This window comes from Zingiber officinale, chromosome 3A (assembly GCF_018446385.1).
Source record: "Zingiber officinale cultivar Zhangliang chromosome 3A, Zo_v1.1, whole genome shotgun sequence".
Classification (NCBI taxonomy): domain Eukaryota; kingdom Viridiplantae; phylum Streptophyta; class Magnoliopsida; order Zingiberales; family Zingiberaceae; genus Zingiber; species Zingiber officinale.
The window spans coordinates 118,161,597-118,189,449 of record NC_055990.1 but is presented as its reverse complement, the minus strand read 5'-3'; the positions used below and the strand labels follow the sequence as shown (position 1 = coordinate 118,189,449).

The 27,853-nt window shown below is 33.8% G+C and overlaps 1 protein-coding gene across 1 annotated transcript; it reads left to right on the top strand.

The window, feature by feature from the left end:
- The first annotated feature begins 5,040 nt into the window (after nucleotides 1-5,040).
- Nucleotides 5,041-27,296, top strand: LOC122052346 (V-type proton ATPase subunit a3-like). Its single transcript, XM_042613826.1, has 18 exons — nucleotides 5,041-5,403; nucleotides 7,717-7,761; nucleotides 8,012-8,131; nucleotides 8,221-8,328; nucleotides 9,380-9,490; nucleotides 9,567-9,740; nucleotides 9,917-10,054; nucleotides 15,866-15,973; nucleotides 16,337-16,444; nucleotides 16,554-16,702; nucleotides 17,546-17,699; nucleotides 21,829-21,989; nucleotides 22,067-22,273; nucleotides 25,513-25,696; nucleotides 25,797-25,880; nucleotides 25,957-26,150; nucleotides 26,613-26,672; nucleotides 26,763-27,296. Exons 1-18 carry the CDS (start codon nucleotides 5,236-5,238, stop codon nucleotides 26,962-26,964), a joined length of 2,475 nt encoding a protein of 824 aa, XP_042469760.1. The 5' UTR covers nucleotides 5,041-5,235; the 3' UTR covers nucleotides 26,965-27,296.
- The last annotated feature ends 557 nt before the right edge of the window (nucleotides 27,297-27,853 follow it).

Below are 27,853 nucleotides of genomic sequence, written 5' to 3'. Positions count from 1 at the left end.
AGGGCTCGGAGGCCCGATCCACAGCAAAGGCTCAAAGCATTAAGGGAGTGCACATCCATGGAAGCTAGAAGGCCCGACCGATGCCGAAATTGTACAACTTTGGCAGATTCGTACCGATAGCGAAGGTTCGGCACCGGATCATTGATGGAGGTCGCTAGCCAGGACGACTCAGAATGGAAAATGTCTGTTAGTTAGAGCCCTAAAGCCAATCATTTGATGATTGTATGGACTTATGTATATCATATTCTTGTATATGAATAAAGGCATTTGTTTGGTTATTATACTTATTTGTATTAGTGCCAAATAGACTAAGTATAATAGCGTCCTTGAGTAGAAGGTTCATACCTATATCAATCGATTAGTTGAATCGATAGTGAGATGATATAGGGAACACTACTCTAAATCATTCCTAGTCGAGTATTAACATTCAGGGACAATGTTAATACAATAAGACTAGCATGTAGGTCAGCTCGATGACTTGATCTCACAAGTCATGGATATAGAGATATCAAGCTGACACATGGGTATGCATTAGAGAATGTATACTGAATGACCCGCCATGAGAAAGTATCATGGATCGTTATATGAGTGTCATATACTTTCTCATGTGGCTATTAGTATGACTATTAGTCCTTAGACCTGAAGTCACCATGGATCCCTACATAAGGAGTTATGTACTTTGGTTTCGTCAAACGTCACCCGTAACTGGGTGGACTATAAAGGCGATTACTGGGTATATAACGAATTATGTAGAGGGATGTGAGTGATGTAGATGGGATCTATCCCTCCCATATGACGGGAGCGACATCGGTATTCTTGATAGAGTGAGACCACTAAGTGCATGGCCCAAATGAGTCAACATTAGATGTTGAGCTCATTTGATCGAGTGAGTCTACTTGGAGTTCAAGATTTAGATTGATTAGAGGATGACACGGTCTATGCCTCATATTGATCAATCTAGATGTCTAGGATAGAAGGACAATGTCACATATATTGTGAGGAGTCACAATTAGTAGTCACAAGGTGATGTCGGATCTCGACATTCTTGTAACTTGGGTAGTAATGATGTGTTGCTAGATACCGCTCATTACTTATGCTCCTAAATGGGTTTAGGGCATTGCCAACGTTACAAGAACCTATAGGGTCACACACTAAGGACAATTAGATGGAGATTTGGTTCATATGATGAACCAAGAGGATTAGATTCATTTGATGAATCATATTGGATTAAGAGTAATCCAAATTGGGCTAATTGAGTTGGACTCAAGTTGATTCATGTATTCAATGAGTCTAATTTAGATTATGACTCATTAAATCAACTTAATTTAATGAATTAGATTCATTATATTAAGTTAGCTTGAATCATATGGTTGGATTAGATCAACCATGAGAGAGATTTGATCAAGTTTGACTTGATTTGAGAGGAAGAGAAAAAGTCATGTTTGACTTGACTTTTTGCCACATCACTAGTGAGTTGGAAAGATGTGGACCAATAGGATTGCTCCACATCATCAATGTGTGCCACCTCATGGAGGTTACAAGCCTCCATAGCATTTAATGTGGCTGACCCACATTAAATGAGGAGGTTACACTTGTTGCCATGTCATTTAATGAGGTGGCAAGATGTGGACCAATAGTGTTGATCCACATCATCCTAGAGTGCCACCTCATGGGGGTTACAACTCTTTAATGACTCTACATTAATTGCATTTAATGTGGAAATGGGAGTTAGACATGAGAAGGTGGCCGACCACTTGAATGAGGAGAATAATTTTCATTTTGAAAATTATTCCATCATTCATTCCTTCTTCTTCCTCCTAGAGTTCTTCTTGCTCTCTCCCTCTCCTCCTTCCTTGGCCGAACCACATAGGTGCTAGCACACCTTGGTTTTTGGTCACCTCCATCTAGTGTGTCCGTGTGGATACTTCTAGAGGACCGTACGCTTGACGGTCTTGAGATCCGGCACCATTTGGACGAGGGGGATTCGCGTGGGGCGCGCATCAAGGGTAATGATCTTAACTTTAGTGTAGATCTAAAGTTTTTACAAACTCGTACAAGAAAAAGGTTTTTTGAAAAATTTTGTTTACGAATCTTTGCACGAGATCCATGGCTTTGGGTGATTCGGGGTTTCCGCGACATGAAAAAACGGTTTTCGCGGCCCGACGAACCCAACAATGTCTACCGGTCGGAGCAAGGGTGCTGGCCGGAAGAGGAGGGTGTGACAGGATGAGGTAGTAACTGCCGGAAGAGGTGGTGGCTGCTGGGCGCCTCCTTGATTGCAGCAGCGCAGAGAAAAGAGGAGGTGGCGGCTGGAGGTTGTTGTCGGCGAGAGAAATGGGAAAGCATAGGTGACGTCGGAAGGTGCATTGCGTGAGGAGGGCAGCGCTGAGTCCATCCGGTGGCGGCGTCGTGAGGAGAAGGAAGGGAGTGGCGGTGATGTTGTTGGCACAAAGAGGGAGAAAGAACTGCTGGCGAGGGGCTGTTTGTTGGGGTTGCCATCGAGAGGAAGCTATGAAAGATATTACAATGAACTCAATTAGTTAATTATAAGAATACAACAGTTAACATTAACTCAAAACCATTCAGCTTTATTCCCATGTATAGACCTCTGATGTCTTGAATTGTTAGTTATTATTCTCTTGTGCTGACACCAATCACTTGATCGGATACTACCATTAAGAGTTCAGATCCTCTGTCTCGAAATTACTCTGTCCCCTTACCGATCGGACGGTCATGACATCTTTAAGATGTGTGCAGTATTCGCATGATGTGCAAGGTATCCTTGAGATGTAATCTGGTCCGTCCGATCGGCAAGGGGACACAGGGATAGATTGATTTCGAGACAAAGGATCTGAACTCCACCATTGGTCGATTAATATATTGTCTTATTTGACATTGCGCACATAGATTTTTCCCCTCAATGACCCTCTCTAAATTCTTTGTTGTACCATCAATTAATTAGATGCTTTCATTAATCAATTTATTATATGTTAGTTAACTTCCTAATTGACTTAGCCATGAATAAAAACATTGGCTAATCAACCTAAGTCTACTCAACGACAATCAATCGACTAGTTCAACTCATCAACTGACTGACTCCAATTTCCACCCCAAATAAAAATATTCTTTTTGCTAGTTGAAGTTATTGAGTCGACTAATTAGTTGACTCAATCATTAATTAGTTGAAATCCCCATCAATCAACTAGATCATTAACTATGACCATCCTAATGGTCTGAGTACATGCCTATGCAACTCTTTTGTCATGAGATTATCTTCTAAGAGGTTTCTTGAACTCGGATGCTCTTGAGCTCTCAACTTGCTCCACATGTTATCTTCATATTTTTCCTTGTATAATTCACTTCCACAAGCACAACTACACTCCAATGCTCTTTGCCATGAGGTTTCTCGGATGTCTCATGTCATTCTTTTCTAATTGTCTCATGTCATTCTTTTCTAATTCCATAGAGTTTGAGTCATCAGGTATCGACTAATCTTGACCACATCAAGTCATATTCATGTGTATTTCACTAAGTCGTACATAACTTAAATATACATATCAAATACAAACACAATAATAACTTTGTCGAACATCAAAATTTATTATCAATCCTAATCACTTAAGGCCCAATTGTGCCAATAGATGCTATAGTAGGAAAACAGAGAGTCATTGACCAAGCAAAGTTCTTCTAGTAATGCAACAGTCCATGACCTAATTAGAATTTATTGTGGAGGTAGATGATTAATGATGCAATTTAATCAACTCAAATAGTTGTTGGTAGTCTCAAGTTGACGAGATCAAAGAAATCAATTAATGATAGATCAACTTACAATATGTGAAGAATGAAAAGGTGTTACATGATATAAAAAGGGAGCTCGATGGAGGTTTGAAAGTTGACAAAATATAGTTAGTTAATTTATATTAGAAGCCCCCTTTTCTTGTAAATTCTTACACATTTATATTTTATAAGTGATTTTTCTGCTTATGATAGTTGATTGTAAACGAGAAAAATAATCATAGGTTCTGGAGTAAGAACTTTAATGACTGTCAAACCACATACATATCTTGTGTTGGCAATTAGTAGGTGTTTGTATTGATATTCTTTTTATTAGATAAAAAATAGAAGGACGCTTTTTATTTTTGAAATCATCAAAATGATACCCTATTTTGATATTTTTATTAAAAGGATATCCCATCACATGTATAATTACCCAACTATTATCTCTTACATTATTCCTATTATTATTTATCGCCTATATTTTCTGCCTACATCGTGAGCCGAAAGCATATTGTAAAAATTATAAAATTATAACTACTATAATGTGAATATTAGATAAAATTTGAAATTATAATTTTTAATTTAAATTAAATCACGGGACGTACAATATATCAAATCAAAATTTATTAAGAAATTTATATTTGTTATTAGGTGCAACCTGTAAAGGTCTATTCTTAGACCTAAAAAATATTATTTAAAATACGTTTGAATGCTTAAAAGAATTTTAATTCTCTTTATTAAAATATTTTTTGGTTCATGATTTAGGCTGCAGATATAGACCGGATAATAATAAGAATAATAAAGGCTCTCTTTGAACTTTTGCCCCTTTTATTTATGTTGTTACTGAATTCTGTGAGACAAAAAAATATATTACGTGCTCACATATTATTACGGATGAGCATATAGGATACACTCTAATAAAGTTTATTTATATTTTAATTTTCTTTGAAAAAATTATCACCCGAAAATCCAAATAATATTTTTATTATCATTACAAAATATAAAAGGGTACTTAATTCATATTTTGAAAATATCATTCCTTAAATATTATTATAATAGATTTAATAAAAATTATTTAAACAGGGAAGTAGCTAGAGCAGCTTTAGTTAAATATGCTAAGGAATTTTCATCAAGCTCCCCGTTTTAATAATTTTAATTATAACTGTTTCAATTTTAGCAATTTGATAAAATTATTCTAATAATATTTGACTAAATTATAATAGTTTTATCAGGATCTTTTGGCTGTCCATTTTTTCCCGTAATTATCTCTTCGCGAGACGGTGTGCGTGGGCAGATTGGGAAATTGCTCTTTGCCATACGAGAAGTGCAGGCGACCAAGGGATTATCTCGATCCAGCATCTCTACGGGACGGGCCGGTGATCGAGTTGCAACCCTAAGTTTTTTGTGGTTCGTTCGAGAGGACGATCGGTCTGCAGGATCGAAGGAGAAAGAGGGACGATGGGAGACTACCAGCGGCTCAACGTGCACCGGGAGCGCGGCTGCTGTCCTCCCATGGATCTGATGCGGTCGGAGGAGATGCAGCTTGCGCGGATAATCATACCTGTGGAATCTGGCCACCATACTCTCGCCTATCTGGGCGACCTCGGTCTCGTTCAATTCAAAGACGTATGCAGGGATCTGTAGCCCTTTCCTGCTCTATGTCCCCGCTTTTCATAATTTCCTTTGTGCTTTTTGCTAATGAAGGTTTTATCTTTGATCCTGTGGGGTGTGTGATATGGTTTTCTTCTGCAATTCCTCAACGAAGATTATGACACAGCGTCGATTTTTCTCTCTAGTGTTTCTGTAATCTATCGGATTTCCCCCATCATCATCTTGGTTTCTAGTTTTCTTATTCACCTTGAACACGATGAATCCTTGAATGTATCATTGTTTATTGGTGAAGGTGAAGTTTTGATCGTTGGGTCATCTGAAGTTCGACCTTATTTGGATTAGAATTGTGTCTATTACTTTGCGTCCTGCATAGTGCCGACTAGTGCGATCTAGAAATGTGCTCCATTTGTTTTCTTGAAATCATTTCGTGTGGTTTTAGTTTTTAAGTTGCTTTTTTTGATCTCCAAGTTGATGGTTTGTCCAAAAATCAAGTTGTTCCAAGCTCTTTGAGTAATGCCCTCACGGCTTTACTTCTTAGGTTGTGTCATATGACGTCTAAATCTACTGAATCTCTTTCCCCGTGTTTTATTTCTTCTGATGATAAGTGTTTTAGCACAATTTTTTATCATTGTTTAATCAAATTCGATAGGTTGAACATGACATCATTGTTTTTGCCTTTTCCCCCTTGACTTTGTTTGTTGTTAATGTTTATGTAAAGATATGGTATGTTCATTAATGCACATGCATATTCTTAGGACCTACCTATTCAAACATGAGAAAACCTGAAACAACTGTTCCCTGTATTCATGTGTTATGTCATCTTTTTGTCAATGATTTGTGTTGTCAAATAGGCAATTGAATTTTCAGCACATACTTTTGGCAGCCTGCCTAGAAAATTTGATTCCACCCCCTTTGTACAGAATGGGGAGAACTATTTAAGATGGATATGCAGTTCTCTTTTTTATCTGATATCCTCTTATTTGACAAATATTTATATGTTTTGAACATTTGGTTCACATTTTCAAAGGCCTCTAAGTTGAAAATTTGTTAATCTCTCATTATGGATCTTGTCCATAGGTAACTTACATATAAGCTGAAATTACTTGTTAGATTTAGTTGACATTGTTATAACTACTAAATTTCATAACAAAAAAAGTTAGTTTTTTGTCATGGAAAAACTGTTCTAGTTCTAAATTTCATCTCCGCATGTAAGTTTTTTTATTCTTATTTTGAATTTGTATTTTCTTATAAAAACTTTGCCAAGTTTTCAAATCTGTGGAAACTAGAGTTTCATTCTAGGGCAGAATTGATCATGATTTTTTTTTTTAATTTTTAAATTGTATGAACTGTATTCAAGCTACTAATAAATATTATGAAACTTTAATTTTGCAAAGGTATATGTCTCATGGATTATTTTTCTTCATTTCACAGTTCTTTACTACATGAAAAATGCAGAAATTATCCATATAATTTGTCAAGGAATTACTTATTAACTTGGATTTCTTTATATTATTTATACATGTGTTGTGTTAACTCACATAAGATTCAAAATCATCATACTTTTATTCAAATTTATGCGGCGTCACACACTATTTTGAAATGATCGTAAGTTTTATCTTATAGTTATGGTGAGGAAACTGTTCTATAGTTCTTTTTTAGCTGTCTACTTATTTGATTAGTCAAAGAGTTATGTTGATTGAATAAGTTGTTACTTGTTACCAATCTGGTTCGTTTTCAAATTTTAAACATTTAGAGTCTTCATTATCTATAGATGAAAAGGATTGAAGTTCTAGGTATTTAATATAGTTATTTCTATTATTTTAACAATGAGAGATTGATGATGGTATCTTAGGTAGAAGGAAAAAATTTCACTTTTGCAGTCAACAATGTTCAGTTAGATCTAATCCAATGAGAGAAAATAAGTAAATATGATACGAAAAATATTCAAATATGACCACGTGTTTTATTGTTGGATAGAGTTAATCAATTAGAGTTGATTTCATGAAAGGAAAAGAAAGACCAAACACTAACATAATTAACAAATATTACTCTCACTACAACCTTACATTGAACTCAATAGCTGAGTAATATCCATGAAGTCTTCTCCAAATAGTTTGTACTCGTGGCCTCTTGCCATAACCTGGAGTATCATGGAAACTTGCATTGCTTAAATGTACAAGAAATATGGACCTAAGTTACACAATTTAAACTGTATAGCATGATTGTCATTGTCTTAGCATGTGATACCCACTTTTTAATTTCTGTTCGAGTATTAGAATCTACCTATATGTGAAATTTTCAATGATTTCTAATATCCAACCATTTCAGCTTAATGCAGATAAAAGTCCTTTCCAGCGAACATATGCAAACCAGGTATTTTCTTCTCTTCCTTTTTTTGATATCTTGCCTTCACTATTAATTGTTTTAGAAGATTGGGGTATGCCTTTTCCAGTTAAATACGGGCATTACTTAATTGAAATATAAGAAAATAAATTGCATTTTTTTGTTCTTTTATTCTTTCTTTTATAGTTGGCTTTATTGGTTCACCATTTTTCATCATTACAGTTTCATTACTCTAATATCTCTCATCCTCTCTAAATGTATCTTCTTAACTACTTTGCAGATCAAAAGATGTGGTGAAATGTCACGCAAACTAAGATTCATGAAAGATCAAATGGCAAAGGCTGGAATTGTGTATTCAGAAATGCCAACACAAATCCATATCGATTTTGATGAATTGGAGGTGACATTGTTGTTCAAGAGCTATTTGTATGTTGGCATATGCTTGTGATATATAAATTTTCTTGCACTGAACTCTATCATCTATGGCAGATAAAACTGGGAGAGATTGAATCTGAGCTAATTGAAGTTAATTCAAACAATGAAAAACTGCAAAGAGCTTATAATGAGCTAGTTGAGTACATGTTAGTTCTCAAAAAGGTATAAATTACTACGATTTGTAGATGTTATTGGGCAGATGCATTCTTCACATCTGCTATTGATTGCACAGTTCCAAATAAATTTTGTAATTGTCATTTTGGTTTTGTTTATTGTAATAATATGAATTTTATCCTATTGCTTTTATTAATCCTGCATTCAAGTGTTTACCTACTATTCCGCATGATGACAATTATAAAGAAGTCTTTATCTTATGAACATATCGCTGTGCCTTCTAAATCATGGAGCATGATTCTAAGCTGACTTATTGATGCAGGAAGCCCATTAGCTAAGGCTTTGATCAACTATAGTACATTGCATCAATAGTACCATTACTGGGCTTTCTAAAATTTAGTCTTAAAATCTTAATTGGATGCATAACCTTTTAAGTTTGAGCTCATAAGAATAAGATAACTTGGTAATCATGTACTACTTCAGATTGAATTTAAGTTATCATCAAACATTTTATTTTCTAGAAACAATAATCGTTCAAGTGGTTCTTGAGTTCTTTTTTCAGATTGGATATGTAACTATAGAGGTGTGTGATAAGGACAGTTAGTCAAACATAATTGTATATTCCAAATTAAAAGATGCTGGTTTGGCCATGTTTTGTCAAGGAAGGTTTGAGGTGTTGTTATCATATTTTGTAGATTTTAGAATGTGCTTGTTAGTTAATATGCACATAAGACCTTTAGGAAGTCCTCCAATTACTTTCATGCGTCAAATGAAGATGCTACATCAACCTCTTTTATGGGGCTTGAAGTTCGAAAAAAATCAACTTTTCACGTCAGATGTGCTTGTTAACAATTAAAGCCTTTCATATATATATATATATATATATATCACTTTTGATTCTGCATTTGATATTGTTGCTTTCTAATGATTTTTTAAGTTTATCAGTCATTAAGCCCACCGCTTAAAATGTGGTAGAAACTGTGACCTCAAGTTTCATAAACTATGGGAACTTCAACCACAAAACCATCCCATATTTGTGCTGATTTTTTTTTGTTAAGTTTATCAATCGTGCATTATCAACTTTCTTCCTTGTTTTCAGGCTGGAGAATTTTTTCACTCGGCCCAGAGTAGTGCTACTGCTCAGCAGAGAGAAAATGAGTCACACCAAAGCGCTGATGGTTCTCTTGATAGTCCTTTGTTATTGGAACAAGTATTGCAACCACCATGTTCCTTCTATTTGCTGTTTTATCTAAATTTTCAATAACATTCTTGGTATCCTTGTTCAGGAAATGCTGACAGAGCCATCAAAGCAATTAAAACTTGGATTTGTTAGTGGACTTGTGCCCAAGGAGAAGGCAATGTCTTTTGAAAGAATTTTGTTTCGGGCTACTAGGGGCAACATGTATCTTAGTCAAGCTGCTGTTGATGAACCTGTGATTGACCCAATTTCAGGAGAAAAGGTGCATTTCTACTCACAGAGATTATATGTGCGATTAGTTAGCAGTGATTTTATGAATCAATCTTGAATTTTACAGGCTTAGGAATAGGAATTATGACAGAAGTTATTCAATGAATTTTGGGTTTCTTAGTACCTCATATATCTTCCAATTCCTTTGCCCACACTTATAATCCACAGGTTGCCAAAAATGTTTTCGTTGTCTTCTATTCTGGGGAAAGAGCAAAGGCCAAAATGCTAAAGATATGTGAGGCTTTTGGAGCAAATCGTTACCCATTTACAGAGGACATTGGAAAGCAAATGCAGACGATTGCTGAGGTTTGCATTTGCTCCTTGAAGTTGTTTTTATGCGGTTCTAATTTATACCAGTATAATACCTTAGGATACTAGTGTTTTTCACATGTTTCTCTATTTAATAAGGTAATTGCAGTCTTGTTCTCTGTGCTCTGTGGAGTTCTGAAATTCATAACTTACATTTACAGTTCACTCACAAGGCTATTGTTGAACAACACTTATGGTCCTTTGGTTTTATGAAGTTTTTAACATAGGCTTAGCTGGAAACGTAAAAGATTTTCTAGTAGATGAAAACATTTTATGGTAGTTATTTTTCTTTGCTTGGATATATGCATATGGTTTTAAATTATTTCTGGTACCTGTTTTGTTATTGTAAAGTACAGTTGACATGGGCATCCTATTAATATTTTCTATTTTATGCCCAAAAAATTAAATTATTTTAAATCATACATATGTGCATGTTATATATTTTATTCCTGGTATATATAAGTGCAGTATGTATTTTATATCTATTCAATTATTTTAGTTTAAATCAAGGTTTAACATTTTGAACTGTGATGGCGTTTCGAACATTGACAATGATATTGTTTTGGTATGGTACCGGTGTTTTGATTTTTTTTTGCCTTTGGAGAATTAGAGGGTGAAGGAGGAAATTGATGAAAAAACAAGAAGAGGACACAACTATATATCTAAGTCTGGATTTTGTCTCCCATCTAAAATGATTCATTTTTACATGGTATTGCAGTGGCACAAGTTACATAAAGATAACAAACAGTATGTTAATTCATCTTGACACTTTTTATAGCATGCCAAAGGGTATCAAATGTTAATATAACACGATACTCATCAACATGGATTACCTATGCAAAGTAGTAGGAGGATTCGAAGATTTTTATTATTATTTTTGGTAATTTTTATTTTTTAGTATTTAAGGGATTTTTGGTATTTTAGGTATTTTTGATAATTTCTATTTTTTAATATTTTTTTAGTCTGTTTAGGGATTTTAGAATTGTGAGTTTTTTTCCTGTTGTTAGGATTCCTTTATTTTCTTTACAAAATAGGAATTGAGGTTTATATATTAGGATTTTCTTCCTTTCTTTTTTTGAGTCTTAAGATCTAGAGTTTATATAAACACATATTTAACTATTTGAGAAATAATCCTCTATTCTTAATAAAAAGTTTCCTTTTGGTGGTTTTTCTTTTTGCCTTCTTCTCAATTCTGTCTTTGGGTTTTGATAATTTATTGGAACAATACATTTCGACTGCTTGTTACAATACTAGATTTCGAACCATGGTTTAACTATTATACAATTTCATATTTTTCTTTATTGTAAATTTTATATTTTTCTTATTAGCTGCCTTCAAGCAAGGTTTAATATGATTACTCCCAAGCCCGGATAAAGGAGGAGGGTTGCGTTAGGTTGCTAGTCAGGGTCAAACTATGACAAATATTCAATGAATGGATCTATTAAACTATTATGCTAATACTAGGTTATTCCCCGGAAGGAACGCATTGCAGGGTCCGACTGTAACGTCTCAGCAAGGACCGCTACATCTCCAAAACTCGGGTGTAGTGCTAAATATGCAAGAGTTTACGTTATAGGGTCCGACTGTAATGTCTCAGCGAGGACCGCTACATCTCCATGAGAACTTGGTGTAGTGTTAAATAGGCAAAAGTTCTCACACCATAGGTTAGATAAGAACAAATATGATAGGAAAACTTATAATATAAAATTTGGAACATGAAACATAGGAACTCTCACTGGTAAATCAATGGAGGTAGTAGATATGATAATTAGGAGAAGAATTAGTATTTTGTGTGTACAAGAGATAAAATGGACAGGCGAGAAAGCAAAGATGATAGAGAACTTGGGTTTTAAGTTATGGTACAATGAAAGAGTAAAGCAAGAAATGGAGTGGGTATTATTGTAGATAGTTTGTTAAAAGATGAAGTTGTAGGAGTTGTTAGAAAAGGGGATAGAATTATATCCCTTAAGATAATAGTGGTGAAAGAAACTATGAACATAATTAGCGTATATGCACCACAGGTAAGATTGGATGAAACTACCAAATCAAGGTTTTGGGAGGACGTAGATGAAATATTACAAAATATTCTACCAAATGAAATGATTTTAATAGGAGGTGATTTAAATAGGCATGTCCAAGTGAAAAATGAGGAATATGAGATAGTACATGGGAGTTATAGGTTTGGAACGAGGAATGAGGAAGGAAAAACTATATTAGATTTTGCGATAGCATATGACCTTATATTAGCTAATACGTTTTTTAAGAAAATAGAAGAACACTTAGTCATATTCAAAAGTGAGAATAATAAATCGTAAATTGACTTTCTTATGATTAGGAAGAAGGATAGAAAGATTTGTAAAGATTGCAAAGTCATCCCTAGAGAAAGCTTAACTACCCAACATAGGGTAGTAGTGTTGAATATATGCCTCTAGCATAGTATCAATAGAAAGAAAATATATACAATTCCTAGAATTAAGTGGTGGAAGTTAAAGGATGGGAAACAAAATATATTTAAGGAGAAGGTAGAAGTACAAGCATTAGGTGAAATATACGATGACTCTAATACAACATGGGATAAGATGGTATCAAAGTTGAAAATAGTAGCTAATAGTGTACTCGATGAGTCAAAGGGACATGCACTATTAAGTAAAGAATCTTAGTGGTGGAATGAGAAAGTACAAGAAAAAGTGAAGGAAAAACGAATAGTTTATAAGGATTTATATATTTGTAAGAACGAGGAAAACTTAAAAGAATATACAATAGCCAAGAAAAAAGCTAAGAAAGTAGTGAGTGAAGCAAAAAATAAAACTTTTGAACGGTTATATCAAAAATTGGATACAAAAGAAGGGGAAAGAGACATTTATAGAATAACTAAAGTGAGAGAAAGGAAAACAAGAGATCTTAGCCAAATAAAATGTATTAAAGATGAATGTAATAGGGTATTAGTAAACGATGGAGAAATAAAAGAGCGGTGGAAGAGGTATTTTCATCAACTTTTTAATGAAGGTTTATGTGACCAATTTAACTTAGGTAATTTAAATAGGTCAAATGAGCATAGAAATTTTAATTTTTATCGTGGAATTCAAACTTCAGAAGTAAAACAAACTTTAAATGAGATGCACAATGGAAAAGTCGTTGAACCAGATGATATTCCGATAGTGGTATGGAAGTGCTTAGGGAAACAAGGTATTGAATGACTTACAAAATTATTTAACATGATATTGAAAACGAAAAAAATGTCTGATCAATGGAGGATAAGTACTCTAGTTCCCTTATATAAGAATAAGGGAGACGTACAAAATTGTGCAAACTATAGGAGTATTAAACTAATGAGTCATACTATGAAACTTTGGGAAAAGGTAACAGAAAAAAAATTAAGGAGATCACAGTGACAGAAAATCAATTTGGGTTCATGCCGGGAAGGTCGACAATAGAAGCTATACATCTTCATAGACAATTAATTGAAAAATATCAGGAGCAAAAACAAGATATACACATGGTATTCATTGACTTAAAAAAGCTTATGATAGAGTCCAAGAGAAATTATATAGAGAATTTTAGAAAAGAGAGGTGTTAGCGTAACATATATTGAACTAATTAAGGATATGTATGAGGATGTAATGACCAGAGTAAAGACTTCAGATGAATTAATTGAAGCATTTTCAATAAAGATAGGGTTACATCAAGGATCAACTCTAAATCCCTATCTTTTTACACTAATTATGGACGAACTCACTGCGCACATTCAAGACACAGTACCGTGGTGCATGTTGTTTGCTGATGATATTATTTTGGTAGATGAAACACGTGAAGGAGTAAATGCTAAACTAGAATATTGGGGGGAAACACTAGAAGGGAAAGATTTTAAGCTTAGTAGATTAAAGACAGAATATATGGAATTTAAGTTTAGCAATATTAGAAGTATTGAAACAATTGTTAATATAGGAGAGGACGAGTTGCCCGGAACAGAGAGATTTAAAAATTTAGGATCATTTTTGTAAAATGATGGAGAGATTGAGAGAGATGTCTTACATAGAATACAAGCAGGATGAGTGAAATGAAAGGGAGCATCGAGTGTTTTATGTGACCGTAAAGTACCTCTTAAACTTAAAGGTAAGTTCTATAAAATTGTAGTTAGACCTGCTATGTTATATGGAGCTGAATGTTGTGTTATGACTCGAGCACATGAGCAGAAGATGAGAGTTACAGAGATGAGGATGTTAAGGTGGATGTGTGAACATACGAGGATGGGCAAAATAAGAAATGAGAGTATTAGAGAGAAAGTCGAAGTTGCATTTATTGAGGAAAAACTCCGAGAGACACGTTTAAGATGGTACGGATATGTACCAACCAATAAATGCTCCAGTTAGGCGATGTGAAACTATGATAAACATACATATCAAACGAGGAAGAGGAAGACCAAAAAAGACTTGGTTAGCAACAATAAAACAAGATAAAATTTATTTAAATATAAATGATGATATAATAGGAGATAGAGCTCAATGGCATAAAAGGATTCATACAGCCGACTCCACCTAGTGGGAAAAGGTTTGGTTGTTGTTGTTGTTGTAATAATCTAGGTAAATTCATCCCTTTCTCAATATTATGTCATTATTGCATTGACTACATTTTACCGTAACCACACTTTTATTATCATTAATCTTATCTTTATTGTAATATATGATATATGTGTGTGTATATACTATATATAATATTTGGTCTTGAGACCATGAAGCGCCCACAAATTAGATTGAACGTTGAATTGGAGCTTATTAGAGGGAGCGGCAAGGTAATTTTTATAATTAATAAATTTCTATTATTGTTATTTAATTTATAGTAAATATGAATTTTTATTTTTGATTTTCTAATAATTTTTTATCACTATATTATTTCATCTGTATTTTAAAATACAAATAATTTTTTCCATGTTTATCATTTTATTATTTTCAGAAGAAATTATGTTCTTTTGTAATTCTTTTGATAAAATATTATTGACATTGAGAAGGGTGAAATTGGTCGAATAAAGTTTATAGAAAAAATCAAATAGTTAATTACGCTTGTTTCAATTTTAAAAAGTTTTGATGAATGATTCTTTTTAGATTGGGAAAGTTATTGCCTAAAGTTTAAGCCATATTTCCAGCTTTGATCGAAGACCATAACTTATTTTTGTCAATCAAACACCAAACTTTCTTGTAAACAATTTTCAATGAACAAATGGCATATTGATTTTCTCTGATTTTCTTTGTTCAGTTCTCTTACTGGAAAGAATGAGAATGGGTAATGGTGATAAATGGCCATACTGATGGAAGATTATCTCTTTAGTTCCTTCTTCCTTGTCATTGTAAATATCTCATATTCTATTCCCACAATATTCTTGCCTAATTCATTGAAGTTTCATTCTGCGATCTAAGTATACATTTCCATTGTTCACATCAACATTAATTTGGCTTGCTCTCTGTCCTACTAAGCATGCTTATATTGTACTTTTATCACTTCCACCTATGAACTTGAGTTAAATTGTTTAATGTGATGATGCTAGGCATCAGCTTAGTAGGGTGCATTTGATGTTCTCAATCTCATCTATTCCAAATTCTAGTAATCTACTTGGTCTCAGTTTAGTGCTTTGATATCCTTGTTCTGTTGCATTTTCTGATTCATTCCGCCATTAGTCAAAAATTTCGAATGATGCATGTCATATTCATTAAAAGAGACTGCACATTAGCACATTTGCTAATACCTTGTAAATCTGATTGTTGTGGTGAAATCTCTGGTATCATCCAATTTAATGACAGTGCATTGTTGTTTCAGGTTTCTGGAAAAATCTCCGAGCTGAAGACTACAATTGATCTTGGGTTGCTTCACCGTTATACCATACTTAAAAATATCAGCTATCATTTTGAGCAGTGGAACAACATGGTTGGTTTGTGCTTTTTTTACCTTTGAGATAGCTACATGTATATAAGAAAAGTCAAACTTCTTGTAGTCCTATCATTAGTTTGTATCTGAAACCTGGGTTCCAGACATGGTAAACAACTCTACATCTGTATTTAAGGTTTTGCATGTTAACTCCAGATCACAGACTTGCAGGATCCTCATGCATTATAATTTCCTTGTACTGAAAATTATTTCAGATTTGTATGTTTTAGAATGTCAAAAAAATCTGACCTTCACGCTTCTTTGATCATTGATACATTTTATCATGAAACAGTCATGGGATTGCTTTAGTTCCCAGCCTATGCTCTTGAATACTCAAACTAATGTATTTGTGGTATATTCTAGGTAAGGAGGGAAAAATCTATTTACCATACTTTAAACATGCTCAGTCTTGATGTGACAAAGAAGTGTTTAGTTGCTGAGGGTTGGTGCCCTGTTTTTGCAACTAATCAGGTACCTCCTTGAAGTAATTTATGAATCTTAGGCTTTTATGAATCATACATTTCTAAAGTTTGCTAGCCTTTTATGTGGGGACAAATACTTATAAGTGTTTGTTTTACAGATCCAAGATGCATTGGAGAAGGCTACATGTGATAGCAACTCCCAAGTTGGTTCTATTTTCCAGGTGCTCCATACGAAAGAATCTCCACCTACATACTTCCAGACAAACAAATTTACTTCAGCTTTCCAGGAAATTGTTGATGCATATGGGTGAGTACCTAATAGAGTAATGATGCTGTAATCTTTTCTTGTAGAGTTAAAGCTTGGATATCTTGAGTCTGAGTATGATAGTGGCATAAGTTTTTGTACTTTTTGGTACTATTTGAATCTGATTGTGATTTAGTACCCGCCATGCCAAACCTATCGAAATGTGTCTAGGATTCACATTCTTCTACCTGAATCATAGACATAAAAAATGAGTATCAAACCATGAGGTAACCAACTTAAATGTGCATATGTGGATGACAACAATCAGTTCAGGGAGGTGCTGTACAATACAAAATATTACCCAATTCCATCCTTCATGTTGACTGTCTCTATGCACCACATTGACTTATGCATTGAGCCAACCATTTTTATGTGTGAGTTTGGGAATAGTCAATTATGTGCAGGTGGCATGTATTATTAGATATATGATGTTGGATCAAGCAGCTTATGTTCGCTGATGGCTTCCTAGTTCTGAATGATTATGACTTAGATGCCATCAGTAAGGATCTTGATGCTCTAGGATAAGTTCAACATGACAACACTTATTCTTGTTGATGCATTCTGATATGTTGCTTCATGCACTCGAACAAGCCTACTTAGCAATCCTTGTATCTGTTTGTTATTGCATATCCATCGAGTATGACTAGTCTCAACCATTCTTTTACCTAAATTTATGTATGCCTTTTCTGTTGATCCTAATCTTGGCACTCTTTACTATACAGTAAAGATGAGTTTTTGATTCTGCTTTATTTTAATGGGTTTGATGAACAGAATGTGTTTAAAGCTAATTTTTATGCTCGCTTTTCCTTTGTGCCTGCATGATATTGTAGTTAATGTATATTGCAGGGTTGCTAAGTACCAAGAGGCAAATCCGGGTGTCTACACTGTTGTCACATTTCCTTTCTTGTTTGCTGTCATGTTTGGTGACTGGGGTCATGGCCTATGCTTATTACTTGCAACACTATTGCTTATACTCCGGGAGAAGAAACTATCCTCTCAAGTAAATTCTTGTAACCCTCAATTTGTTTATATGCTCTTATTTTAAGAAACTATTGAACCTATACATCTTAATTTGCTAACAGATTGGTGATCCTAAAGTTGCATACATCTCTCAGTTCCTATATTTTTGAATTTTGTCTGGTTGCTTGAATTGAGGCTAAAAACTGAAATTGGTAATTTGCTATGCTATAACATATGGTTGCAAAACAGAAAGAACAGAGTTTCAATTAAAAGTCACATTCTTCATGTCGACTACCAGATTAATTGGAGTTAAACATGAAATATGGTTACATTGTATGATTTGTACATCTATTAGTGATTTGATGTGAATTAATGATATATTCTTTTACGTTGCTTTTGGTACGTATAAATTGGAATGGTTCATTCTCTTAATGATCCATTATAATGTTTGCATAGATAATTTGAAGGGAATGGTCCATTCCAAGGAATAACTCAATCCATTCCACTTTTTAAGAAGAGGAGAATTTCATTACATTTCTATTAAATATAACATTTATTAATAAATTCTTATGTAAAAATTATAACTGAGATAAATGCAATAAGTGAACTGAGTGCTCGAGTGAGTCGATTGGGCTAAGTAAGAACCATTGAGTTGGATACACTAGCCAAGTGAATGGTCAGGTTAAGCGAATCGGGGCTAGACAGGGATTGGTTTGTCTAGGATGGCCAGTCGGGAGGGTTAGGTCAGTCTAAGTAGCTTAGGCAAATTGAGTAAGCTCAATTGAGCCAACCAAATGAGATTTGTTGGGCACCCTAAAGAGACTAGATAGATCAGGTAAGATAAATTGATTGGAAAAATTAGAGTACCAAAAAGAGTTAAACATAGATTATTATTATTTATTTCCTTATGCCATGCTATTGTTGCAACCAAACCAAGATACATTCCTCTTTTCATTACATTCCATTCCATTTCAATTTTTGTTACTATTTCTTTCCATTCCATTCATGTGTGCCACACAAACCTAGAACAAGGTTCTTGTTGCCTTTTATCTTTTGGTGGAAGAGTTTGTACCCATATTTGGAAATTTAAGCCCACAATATAGCACATGATTTAACCCTATAGGGATCACACATCATTTTACTTGTCCATTGAGATTGAAATCACAGTCTAGACAGAGGCATCTACCTAAATAATTGTTTTGATTTTGTTTCCTGTTGGCTTAGGATGTGAGTGAAAATTAGCATTAGGAAAGACCATCAAGGTATGTGCTACCACTGCTTCAACCTTCCTTTTCTTCTTCCTCCATTTATTCTCATTCACTCTGCTTCTTCCACTTTTCCTCATCTCCTACGTCATCCTTTCATTGACGTAACACTTGGTGCATCAATCATACAAATATTATCTCATACTAGTATGACATTGACACTCCGACACTGTATGAGACCTTAACCTTGATTTAAATTTTAAAGTATCTAATTACAATGTTGATCTTGAAGTACTTTAATTCTTAAGGAAAAAATTGTTTAGCTAAAGTTTTTCATATCTATAGCTAACACCTCTTCTATAGTTGAGTTGGATCAACAATATGCTTTTATAACTGTTATTAAATGAATATGCATTTGAGTTATATGCTCATAAGATTGTATTTCTATCATTAATTAGAATCTTGCATGTTGTGTTTGGTTTATGGCTTAGAGATGATGCATGTTAGACAAGAAGTATCTGTTCATTATTTAGGTGTATTAATGGTGGATAGTTCTGCTTATTGTCAATCAGACTATTTGAGTATAGAGGGTAAGGGAAGGAATAAAGAGGCATGCTTTTGAGTTGCAGCTATCATCAATAGAGAGATTGGGAGAAGTCATTGACTTGAGATTAGAAGGTAGGAGGTCATCCTTGCTACTGACTTGAGCCTATGAGAGTGAAGGTTGAATGCACTAGATGCAGAACGAGTAACTTGGACAAAGTATGCATGGAGATAATAGATAGGTGTATAACTTGATATATTTAGATCCATAAGAAGAGTTTGAACAGTGGGCGAGTTAGAGACGCCTAGGGGTGTCAATTCGGATCGGGTCAGGTTGAATTTTTTTTAACCCAACCTGAATCCGACCTGAATCCGAATTCAACCTGAAACTCCTAAAATCGAACCTGAACCCGACCAAGCCGAACCCGACCCGGATAATATGAAAATCTAATTCAAAACGACTTTTTTTTTTTTGCTATTTTCCCTATAATTTTTCACTTTTATCTCAATACCCCATTATTATCATACTAACATTGATATTAATATATATAAAAACATCTTAATTTTCAAAATAAAATTTGATTTAATCTCAAAAAACCCACTAAATCCTATATTTTGGTCAACCCGACCCGACCCAACCCGAAAACCCTCCAACCCGAACCCGACCCGAACCCGACCCGAACCCGACCCGAACCCGAAAATGCCAAACCCGAACCTGAGATTTATGAGTTTGATTTCTTCTATTTGTGAGCAATTTAAAGAAGTTATTTGGTGCTTTGGTGAATTTCTTTGCTCAATGACTAGTCAGAATTTTTTTTTTTGACTTCTATACTTATTCTTTTTAGAAACTTTTATGTTAGTGAACACATGGAGTACAATTATATTCTGTGAATTAGGTATATGTATATCCAACTTAAAAATATGTTATGCAATTGTTTTTAGTTAAATCATCCACGTATGTGTTTTTAGAGCTTCTCACATTGAAGAATCCATCCTCATGAATTGCAAGATGTAGATGAGGTAAATTGCATGATTTTTAAGGGCTTATTTCCAAGAAAGAAAATTGGATGAAAGGAAATAGTGGGGGCAGAAATTTAGTTGTTTTTTTCCATTTGTTGTTTACTTTCATGAACATGTATAAGGTTAAATACGTGAAGATGAAAAATGGATCTTTTTTCATCACGTTTGCTATCAAAGGAAGGAAAACTCTCCTGCATCCAAATGTATATTGTACCATTAACTTTTAGATCAATTATTCCCAAATAAATTTATGTCTCTTTGATAAGTTCAAACTTTAATCCTTCTAACTTTTCCCCCAAGTAAACAAAGGAAAGTAAATTTTAAGATAATGTTCCTATTGTTCAAGTAAACAAAAGAATGGAATCATTTAATCTCTTCCCTTATATTTCACGGTACTATGTTCTCTATCCTTGTTTTTCTTTCATCTTCTCATGGAAAGCTTACTATATTTCAGTGTTGATAGTGTTGACTCTCACCACTCCTTAGTACACCTTGATGTGTGTCTTGATGAATTCACATGAATAATACTCCTTTGTTCCCCTTCCACTTAATTGATTTACTTTTGAATAAAAATAAGACTAGTAATTGTTAATATTTTGTTGGACCATAGCATGTTGACATGCTACAAATTCATCATGTGTGAAGCATATTGAGATAATTCAATTGGCTGTTACTTCTTGAATTTGCTTCCTCTTTGTTTTTTTTTCTTTTCTTCTAAAAGCAATTCCGTAGGAATTAAATAGTCGGTTGTGGTAATATTGTGTCATACAATTTTACTCTTTAATATCCTTCCACTTAATTTCTTTACTTCTAAGAATAAAATTATACCAGTTGGATAATTGAGTAAACTTTTGGAGAAACAATTTATAAGAATATTATAAATATTATGACTTTCATCTAAATTCATTCTTTTCAAGTTTCATTAGGTGTTGAAGCATTCAAAGTGTTGACACAATATTATACTCCTTTGCATAGGCAGCACGAGCAACTTAGGAGAGAATTCCTATGCCCAATTGTACTGGGTTTGGTGATTTTTTTTTAGGATAGTAAATTTCAGCTGTGCCAGATAGCATGGCCTCAAATATTAGTGCCAACTATTTGGGTCAGCTTTATGCATCTCATCTACCTATTGAACTCTATAGGTTATATCACTGGCAAATTTCACTTAATATTTATCTACCTAATGTCCCTGTGGACACTTCTATTAAGAACAAACTATTGCATCTAGTGTGTATCACAGCGGTTCCTCTCCCTTTTTTGTCTGAGAAAAACTTGCTGCTACTGTATAGTAAATTGTGGATTCCTCACTGTGGAAAAACTTGCTGTTAGTTTGTAACAAGTTTCCTGGCAATATTTATGTTCATTTTTGAATATTTTAGTTTTTGTATTTCTTTATTGCAGAAACTTGGTGACATCATGGAGATGATGTTTGGAGGTCGTTACGTGATCTTGATGATGGCATTGTTTTCAATTTATACTGGATTGATTTATAATGAATTCTTCTCTGTCCCATTTGAGATGTTTGGTCGATCAGCCTATGAATGTCGGGATCCTACATGCAGGTACAGAAGGGGTGATCGCAAGTTTGTACCAATTATGTTTGAGCATATATGTAATTGTTTTGCCTACTTAATTACAGTGACGCCACTACAGTAGGCTTGATCAAAGTGAGGGAAGCTTACTCTTTTGGAGTGGATCCCCAGTGGCATGGCAGCCGAAGCGAGTTGCCATTCCTTAACTCATTGAAGATGAAAATGTCTATCCTTCTTGGTGTTGCACAAATGAACCTTGGCATTTTCTTAAGTTACTTCAATGCAACATTCTTCAACAACAGTCTTAACATGTGGTAATTTCTAATTTCAAAATTTTCTACAAATGTTCTGCAAATTGCATACAAATCACTGCTATTTGGTTATATTGCTAGTGTTTGTTCTTTATGCATTATGGAGCACTGGTATAATTGTCTTTATAGAATACAAATCCTCGTAGTGATTCTCTCATTATGTTTTGATGCTCTTTTACCACTTGGGATGGACGGATTTTTTTATGCAGTTTTTGTTACTTTCTCTATTATTAGGCAAATTGAAATATACAACCACAATCAAGCTTTATCCCACTAGGTGTGATCAATTATATAGATCCTTCTACTTCATTAGGCTTTATCCCCTACTATATCATCATTTATATTTAAATTAATTTTATTATATTTTATCGTTGCTAACCAAGTCATCTTTAATCATCCTTTTCTGTGTATTTATCATAATATCACATTGCCTGACTGGAACATTTATTGGTTGGCCAAGTAGTTGTCGTACCATGAATTCTCTCAATAAGTGCAACCCAACTTTCTATCTAATGATCTCATTTTTTTTTTTATCTTATTTGTTCTCGTATGTCTATACATTCACCTTAACATCTTCATCTTTGGGACTTCTCTTTTTTTCGTGTACTCAAATCATAGTCCAACATTCAACTTCATATAATATAAATAGATCTAATTGTTGTTTTGTAGAACTTTCCTTCACATTTTAGAGGTACTTTAGAATCCCAAAAAAACCAAAAGTTCTCCATTTCAACCAACCTGAGTGATTGAGCTCTTAATATTTTTGACCTTTGGAAAATTCAGCACACTCCAGATTATTATGTACAAGCACAACCATTTTTAACTGATGTATCTACACATACAATTACAAACTGTATGCAACATGTTTTGCATCTCCTTTTTTGTGTATGAAACCTATTATTGTATCGTTTAATAATGTTTAAAAAGTTGATGCCAAACACTTTTTTAATAAAAAATTATTTTGAATTCTCTTTATGGAACACAAATACACAATTGAAATTGAAAAAATTTCCATGAACCAACACACTCGATCATCTAGATGACGTGCTAGAAAACTTTGTTAAATTTACAACTCACCTATGTCAACAATTGTCTTAGAAAAGGACTCCTATAGTGATGAAAACTAGTATTCTAAAACCATGTGGCCTTAAACCCTCTTAATATGTGGTATATGATCCTTTTTGACAATTTTAGATAAGGCTAGCTAAGAGGTTCCTATGTGGACCAAGTGGGTGTATATGCGAATTAAGTGGGGCATCCTTGTAATGAAAAAGAAAAAAAAATGGTTTATTTTTTCTGATTATCTATAACTTAATGAGGACTTTTATCATAATTTTTCTTAGTTGAAAGCAGATTAATCATAAGAAGTCCTCTCCAATTTCTCAATTTTTGCCATTGTCATCCCTCATATAATTAGTAATCATTTCATAAGTACTATTTGTTACATAAAGACACAACATATGCATTGTTCATACATTTACTATATGAATTAATAACTATGGTACTATTTTTCATTTATATTTATTATATGAATAATTTCAACTATGCATCTTTCGTATATTTTAAAATGTTCATATTATTATACTACTATGTTTCATAAATATTAAATATAGTTCTAAAAATGATTTAAATTATTTGATCTTATGATTGTACTCTAATTCTACAATCAAAACTTATAGGTATTTTTCTATTATGGTAGAATGTCGATCTTGTCAAGCTTGCCAATTGCTTAAAATTGGCCCTTTAAACCTTGATGAAAACTTGTGCAATGCTAAGAATTTTGAAGTTTAAAATGTTCCTTTTGGTGGTATCATCATTTTGGAACATAACATAATGGAATAATTTACACACTTCTAGGATACATGTGACTGACCTTTAATTTACACACTTGTGCAATGCTAAACCTTTGAGTCGTGTTCAACTTTTGATAGATTCTCTTCTAAGGTTTAAAGTATTATTCTGTGCCATAATTTGTTCCCTAGTTGGAACAATATAATTTCAACATCATACTGTGCCATTGTTGGGTACATCTCAATACACATCAAAAGTGTCGAATGGAATTAAATGGATGTTACTCCGTTACTATTCTAATGTATTTACCTATGAAATTGAAAATAAGACTACAACAATTAAATAGTCAACTGAATTAAAATTGTTGTATACTATGCCAATACTTGACAAACCAAGATAAATAAATTTAAATGAATTTTGTTCCTTTAATCTCTTTCTACTTGTTTTTTTTTTATTTAAAAAATAAGCCTATAACTATTAGATAGTTAATTAGATTAAAATTTTATTATACCATATTGTGTCAACAACATATGATACACTTTAGCATATATTGGATTATGCCGAGATGAATTTAAATAAGTTTTACTTCTAAATTTCACACTTGCTGTCTAAAAACAAGATTGACAATTAGATATTAACAACAACAATCAAACATTTATCCCACTGGGGTCGGCTATATGGTTCCTCATACGCCATTGAACTTGATTCCCTACCATATTCTCATCTATATTTTATGCCGCTTTATCATTCCTAGCTAAGTCTTCTTTGGTTTCTCTCTTCCTCGATTAATATGCATATTTGTAATTGTCTAACATCATCTAACTGTTGCATGTATTGAACACCTAAGTACGTGTCCATATCATCTTAAAAGTATTTCTGGGAGTTTTCCCTCGATAGGTACAATCACGATTTTCTCTATAATGTTTTCTTTTCTTATGTTGTCCATCCTCGTATATCCACAATTTCATCTAACATTTTCATCTTTGCTACTTTCATTTTTTTCTTGTATGCTTGCTTCATAGTCTAACATTAACTTCATATAACATAGCATGTCTAGTAAAATTTCCTTTTAAGCTTTAGAGGCATCTTACGACCACAAAAAAGCCAATTAAATATTAAATTGAATTAAAATTTTGGAAAAATAAGTTACAAAACTATAGCAACATGTTGAGATATCATTTATCTTGACACACGTCAACACTTGCTCAAGTGTACCAAGTTTCAGCATGATACAGTGATTCTTTGCACAAGTAGCATGATCAACAGATGAAAGATTTGCCATGCTGGCTAGTATGAGATTTTGATATCATTATTGAATGGTAAACTTTTGACATGAAATTTCAAAAGTACTTCTCTTGTGATCTCTTTTGCTTATTATTTTGGCAGAAGACAAAATTTCAAACAATGTTCTCTCTAATCTTCCCGTCTGTGCATTTAATATTTTGTTGCAGGTACCAGTTTATTCCACAATTAATATTTCTGAACAGTTTGTTTGGATACCTTTCTGTCCTCATAATTGTAAAATGGTGCACTGGTTCACAAGCAGACCTATACCACGTTATGATATATATGTTTCTAAGCCCAACAGATGACTTAGGTGCAAACCAACTCTTTCCTGGCCAAAAGATTGTCCAGGTTGGTCATTTACAATTTACCCTTTGATATCAGTATTTTAGATTTCCCAAGTCGTGTGGACAATTTTATTTTATTTTTACAATTTTCATTGTGCTTCCAGCTTGTGTTGCTTCTTTTGGCTCTTATTTCAGTTCCATGGATGTTGTTTCCAAAACCCCTACTCTTGAAAAAGCAACATGATGAGGTAAGCTTAATTTTCCTCCGGGTTTCATTACGTTTTTTGTTGCTTGTATTGATTAGCTTATATGATTGAGATACAGAGACACCAAGGTCAATCTTACAGCATGATCCACACTACTGAAGAATCACTTGAGATTGAGCAAGATCATGATTCACATGGACACGAGGAGTTTGAGTTCAGTGAAGTTTTTGTCCACCAACTAATCCACACAATAGAATTTGTCCTTGGAGCAGTCTCAAATACTGCCTCGTATCTCCGTTTATGGGCCCTCAGGTATACTTTTCTCCTGGGATATTATTTATATGAATCAAGATTCTTTTCTTGGCTTGAGATTCAGTTTTCTTACTCAGGGTACAAAACATTCAGTAGTCTGCATGATTTAATTTTGAAGAAATGCATCTATATCAGAAATCATCTAGGAAGATTGCTCTATGAAAATGGAAGAAAAAATTCCTTGTACTTGAGCTTAACCTTGTTGTGTTATAGCTACAAGCTCACTTTGTTGCATGCTACAATGCTTTATGTGCTCACATACTGCATTATTATTTTTTTCTATTGCCTGGATGATGGTTTTGGTTTACAATGCTTCATATGTTCACATACTTGTATTATTTTTTCTATCAAATGGATGATGGTTTCTGTTGTATTCTTCATAAGATGATATTCTTCGTTTTAATTACTTGCATTATTTGTTGCACGCTAATGATTGCTTGATAACACGTCTTCTTTCTGCAGTCTTGCTCATTCTGAGCTGTCAAGTGTGTTCTATGAGAAGGTGCTTCTTCTTGCTTGGGGGTGAGCTCTCTTCCTGATTGATTTCTCATTTGGTTGTTAATATATTGTCATGAGTTTCTTTGCACTAAAATGACAATTGGTTGTTAACAGGTTTAACAACATCATCATTCTCATTGTTGGCATCATCGTCTTCATTTGCGCCACCATTGGCGTGTTGCTTGTCATGGAAACTTTAAGTGCATTCTTGCATGCACTCAGGCTTCACTGGGTCGAGTTCCAGAACAAGTTTTACGAGGGCGATGGATACAAATTCTCCCCTTTCTCATTTGCATTAATCCCCGAGGAAGATTAAAAACTGCAATCACAATGCTTCTATTTATGTGGCATTTGTTAAAATAAAGTCTCTTGAAGGCTTGTAACCATAGGCAAATAATTTTTGCTGTTGCATCACGGAGGAAGCTGGATTAAATTTAAACAATCTTGTGCAGGTGTGTATTATATCGGCGGTTGGCAGTCTTGCATCAACCCTCAAGTCTGATGTTCCGAAATCATTTGTTTCTTTGTAATAAATTGTATAAGGCTTAAGATCATACTTGATCCTGCATTTAATAATCCACTATTCACATTATGGTTTTGTCATAAACAGTGAGTACTTTGGATTATAAATTTCAAGGATTACCTTTTTGTGGTGTTTCTACCATAATGTTTCTGGAGCATGTCAATACTGAGAATTTATGAAAACAGATTATGTAAATGTTTTAAAATATAATCTTGGTGCTGCTTGACATGATAATGTAGGCTGATGTTTGTAGTAATATTCAACATGAACTCGAGTTTTAAGAGCCAGGAAAAACAAATAATATGCAAAGCTGCAAACGACATACCTTGGTATCATGAACAATTTCGTCAATGGTTGGTTGCCAATAATTATTTTATGATTTCTAATTTTAGGATTTTTTTTTATCACAGGAGTTTTAAGGTGTAATCTAATTATTCAGTGGAATGGGTCATGCCCCCCTTCGCTCCCCGCCCCCTCTACCTGCTATCAGAGCTAGTGTAAAGAGATGACAATGGTAGCGTAAACACCTTAACATTAAGGTACATAAGGAGGTCTAGGGAGTCTTGATTATCCCTTGTTTTGCTTTTACTAGATGAAGACTTCTTTAGCTATTACTTGTTATTTGGAGTGTTGGTATTATGTAAATTGGTATTATGCAAATCAGGTAACGCAAAAGAGTAGG

What these genes read in the sequence shown, in the direction of transcription:
- LOC122052346 (XM_042613826.1), top strand. Translation starts at nt 5,236, where the DNA reads ATGGGAGACTACCAGCGGCTCAACGTGCACCGGGAGCGCGGCTGCTGT. An exon ending in TCGATTTTGATGAATTGGAG is followed by an intron (nt 8,132 to 8,220) that starts GTGACATTGTTG and finishes CATCTATGGCAG; the next exon opens with ATAAAACTGGGAGAGATTGA. An exon ending in GTCCTTTGTTATTGGAACAA is followed by an intron (nt 9,491 to 9,566) that starts GTATTGCAACCA and finishes ATCCTTGTTCAG; the next exon opens with GAAATGCTGACAGAGCCATC.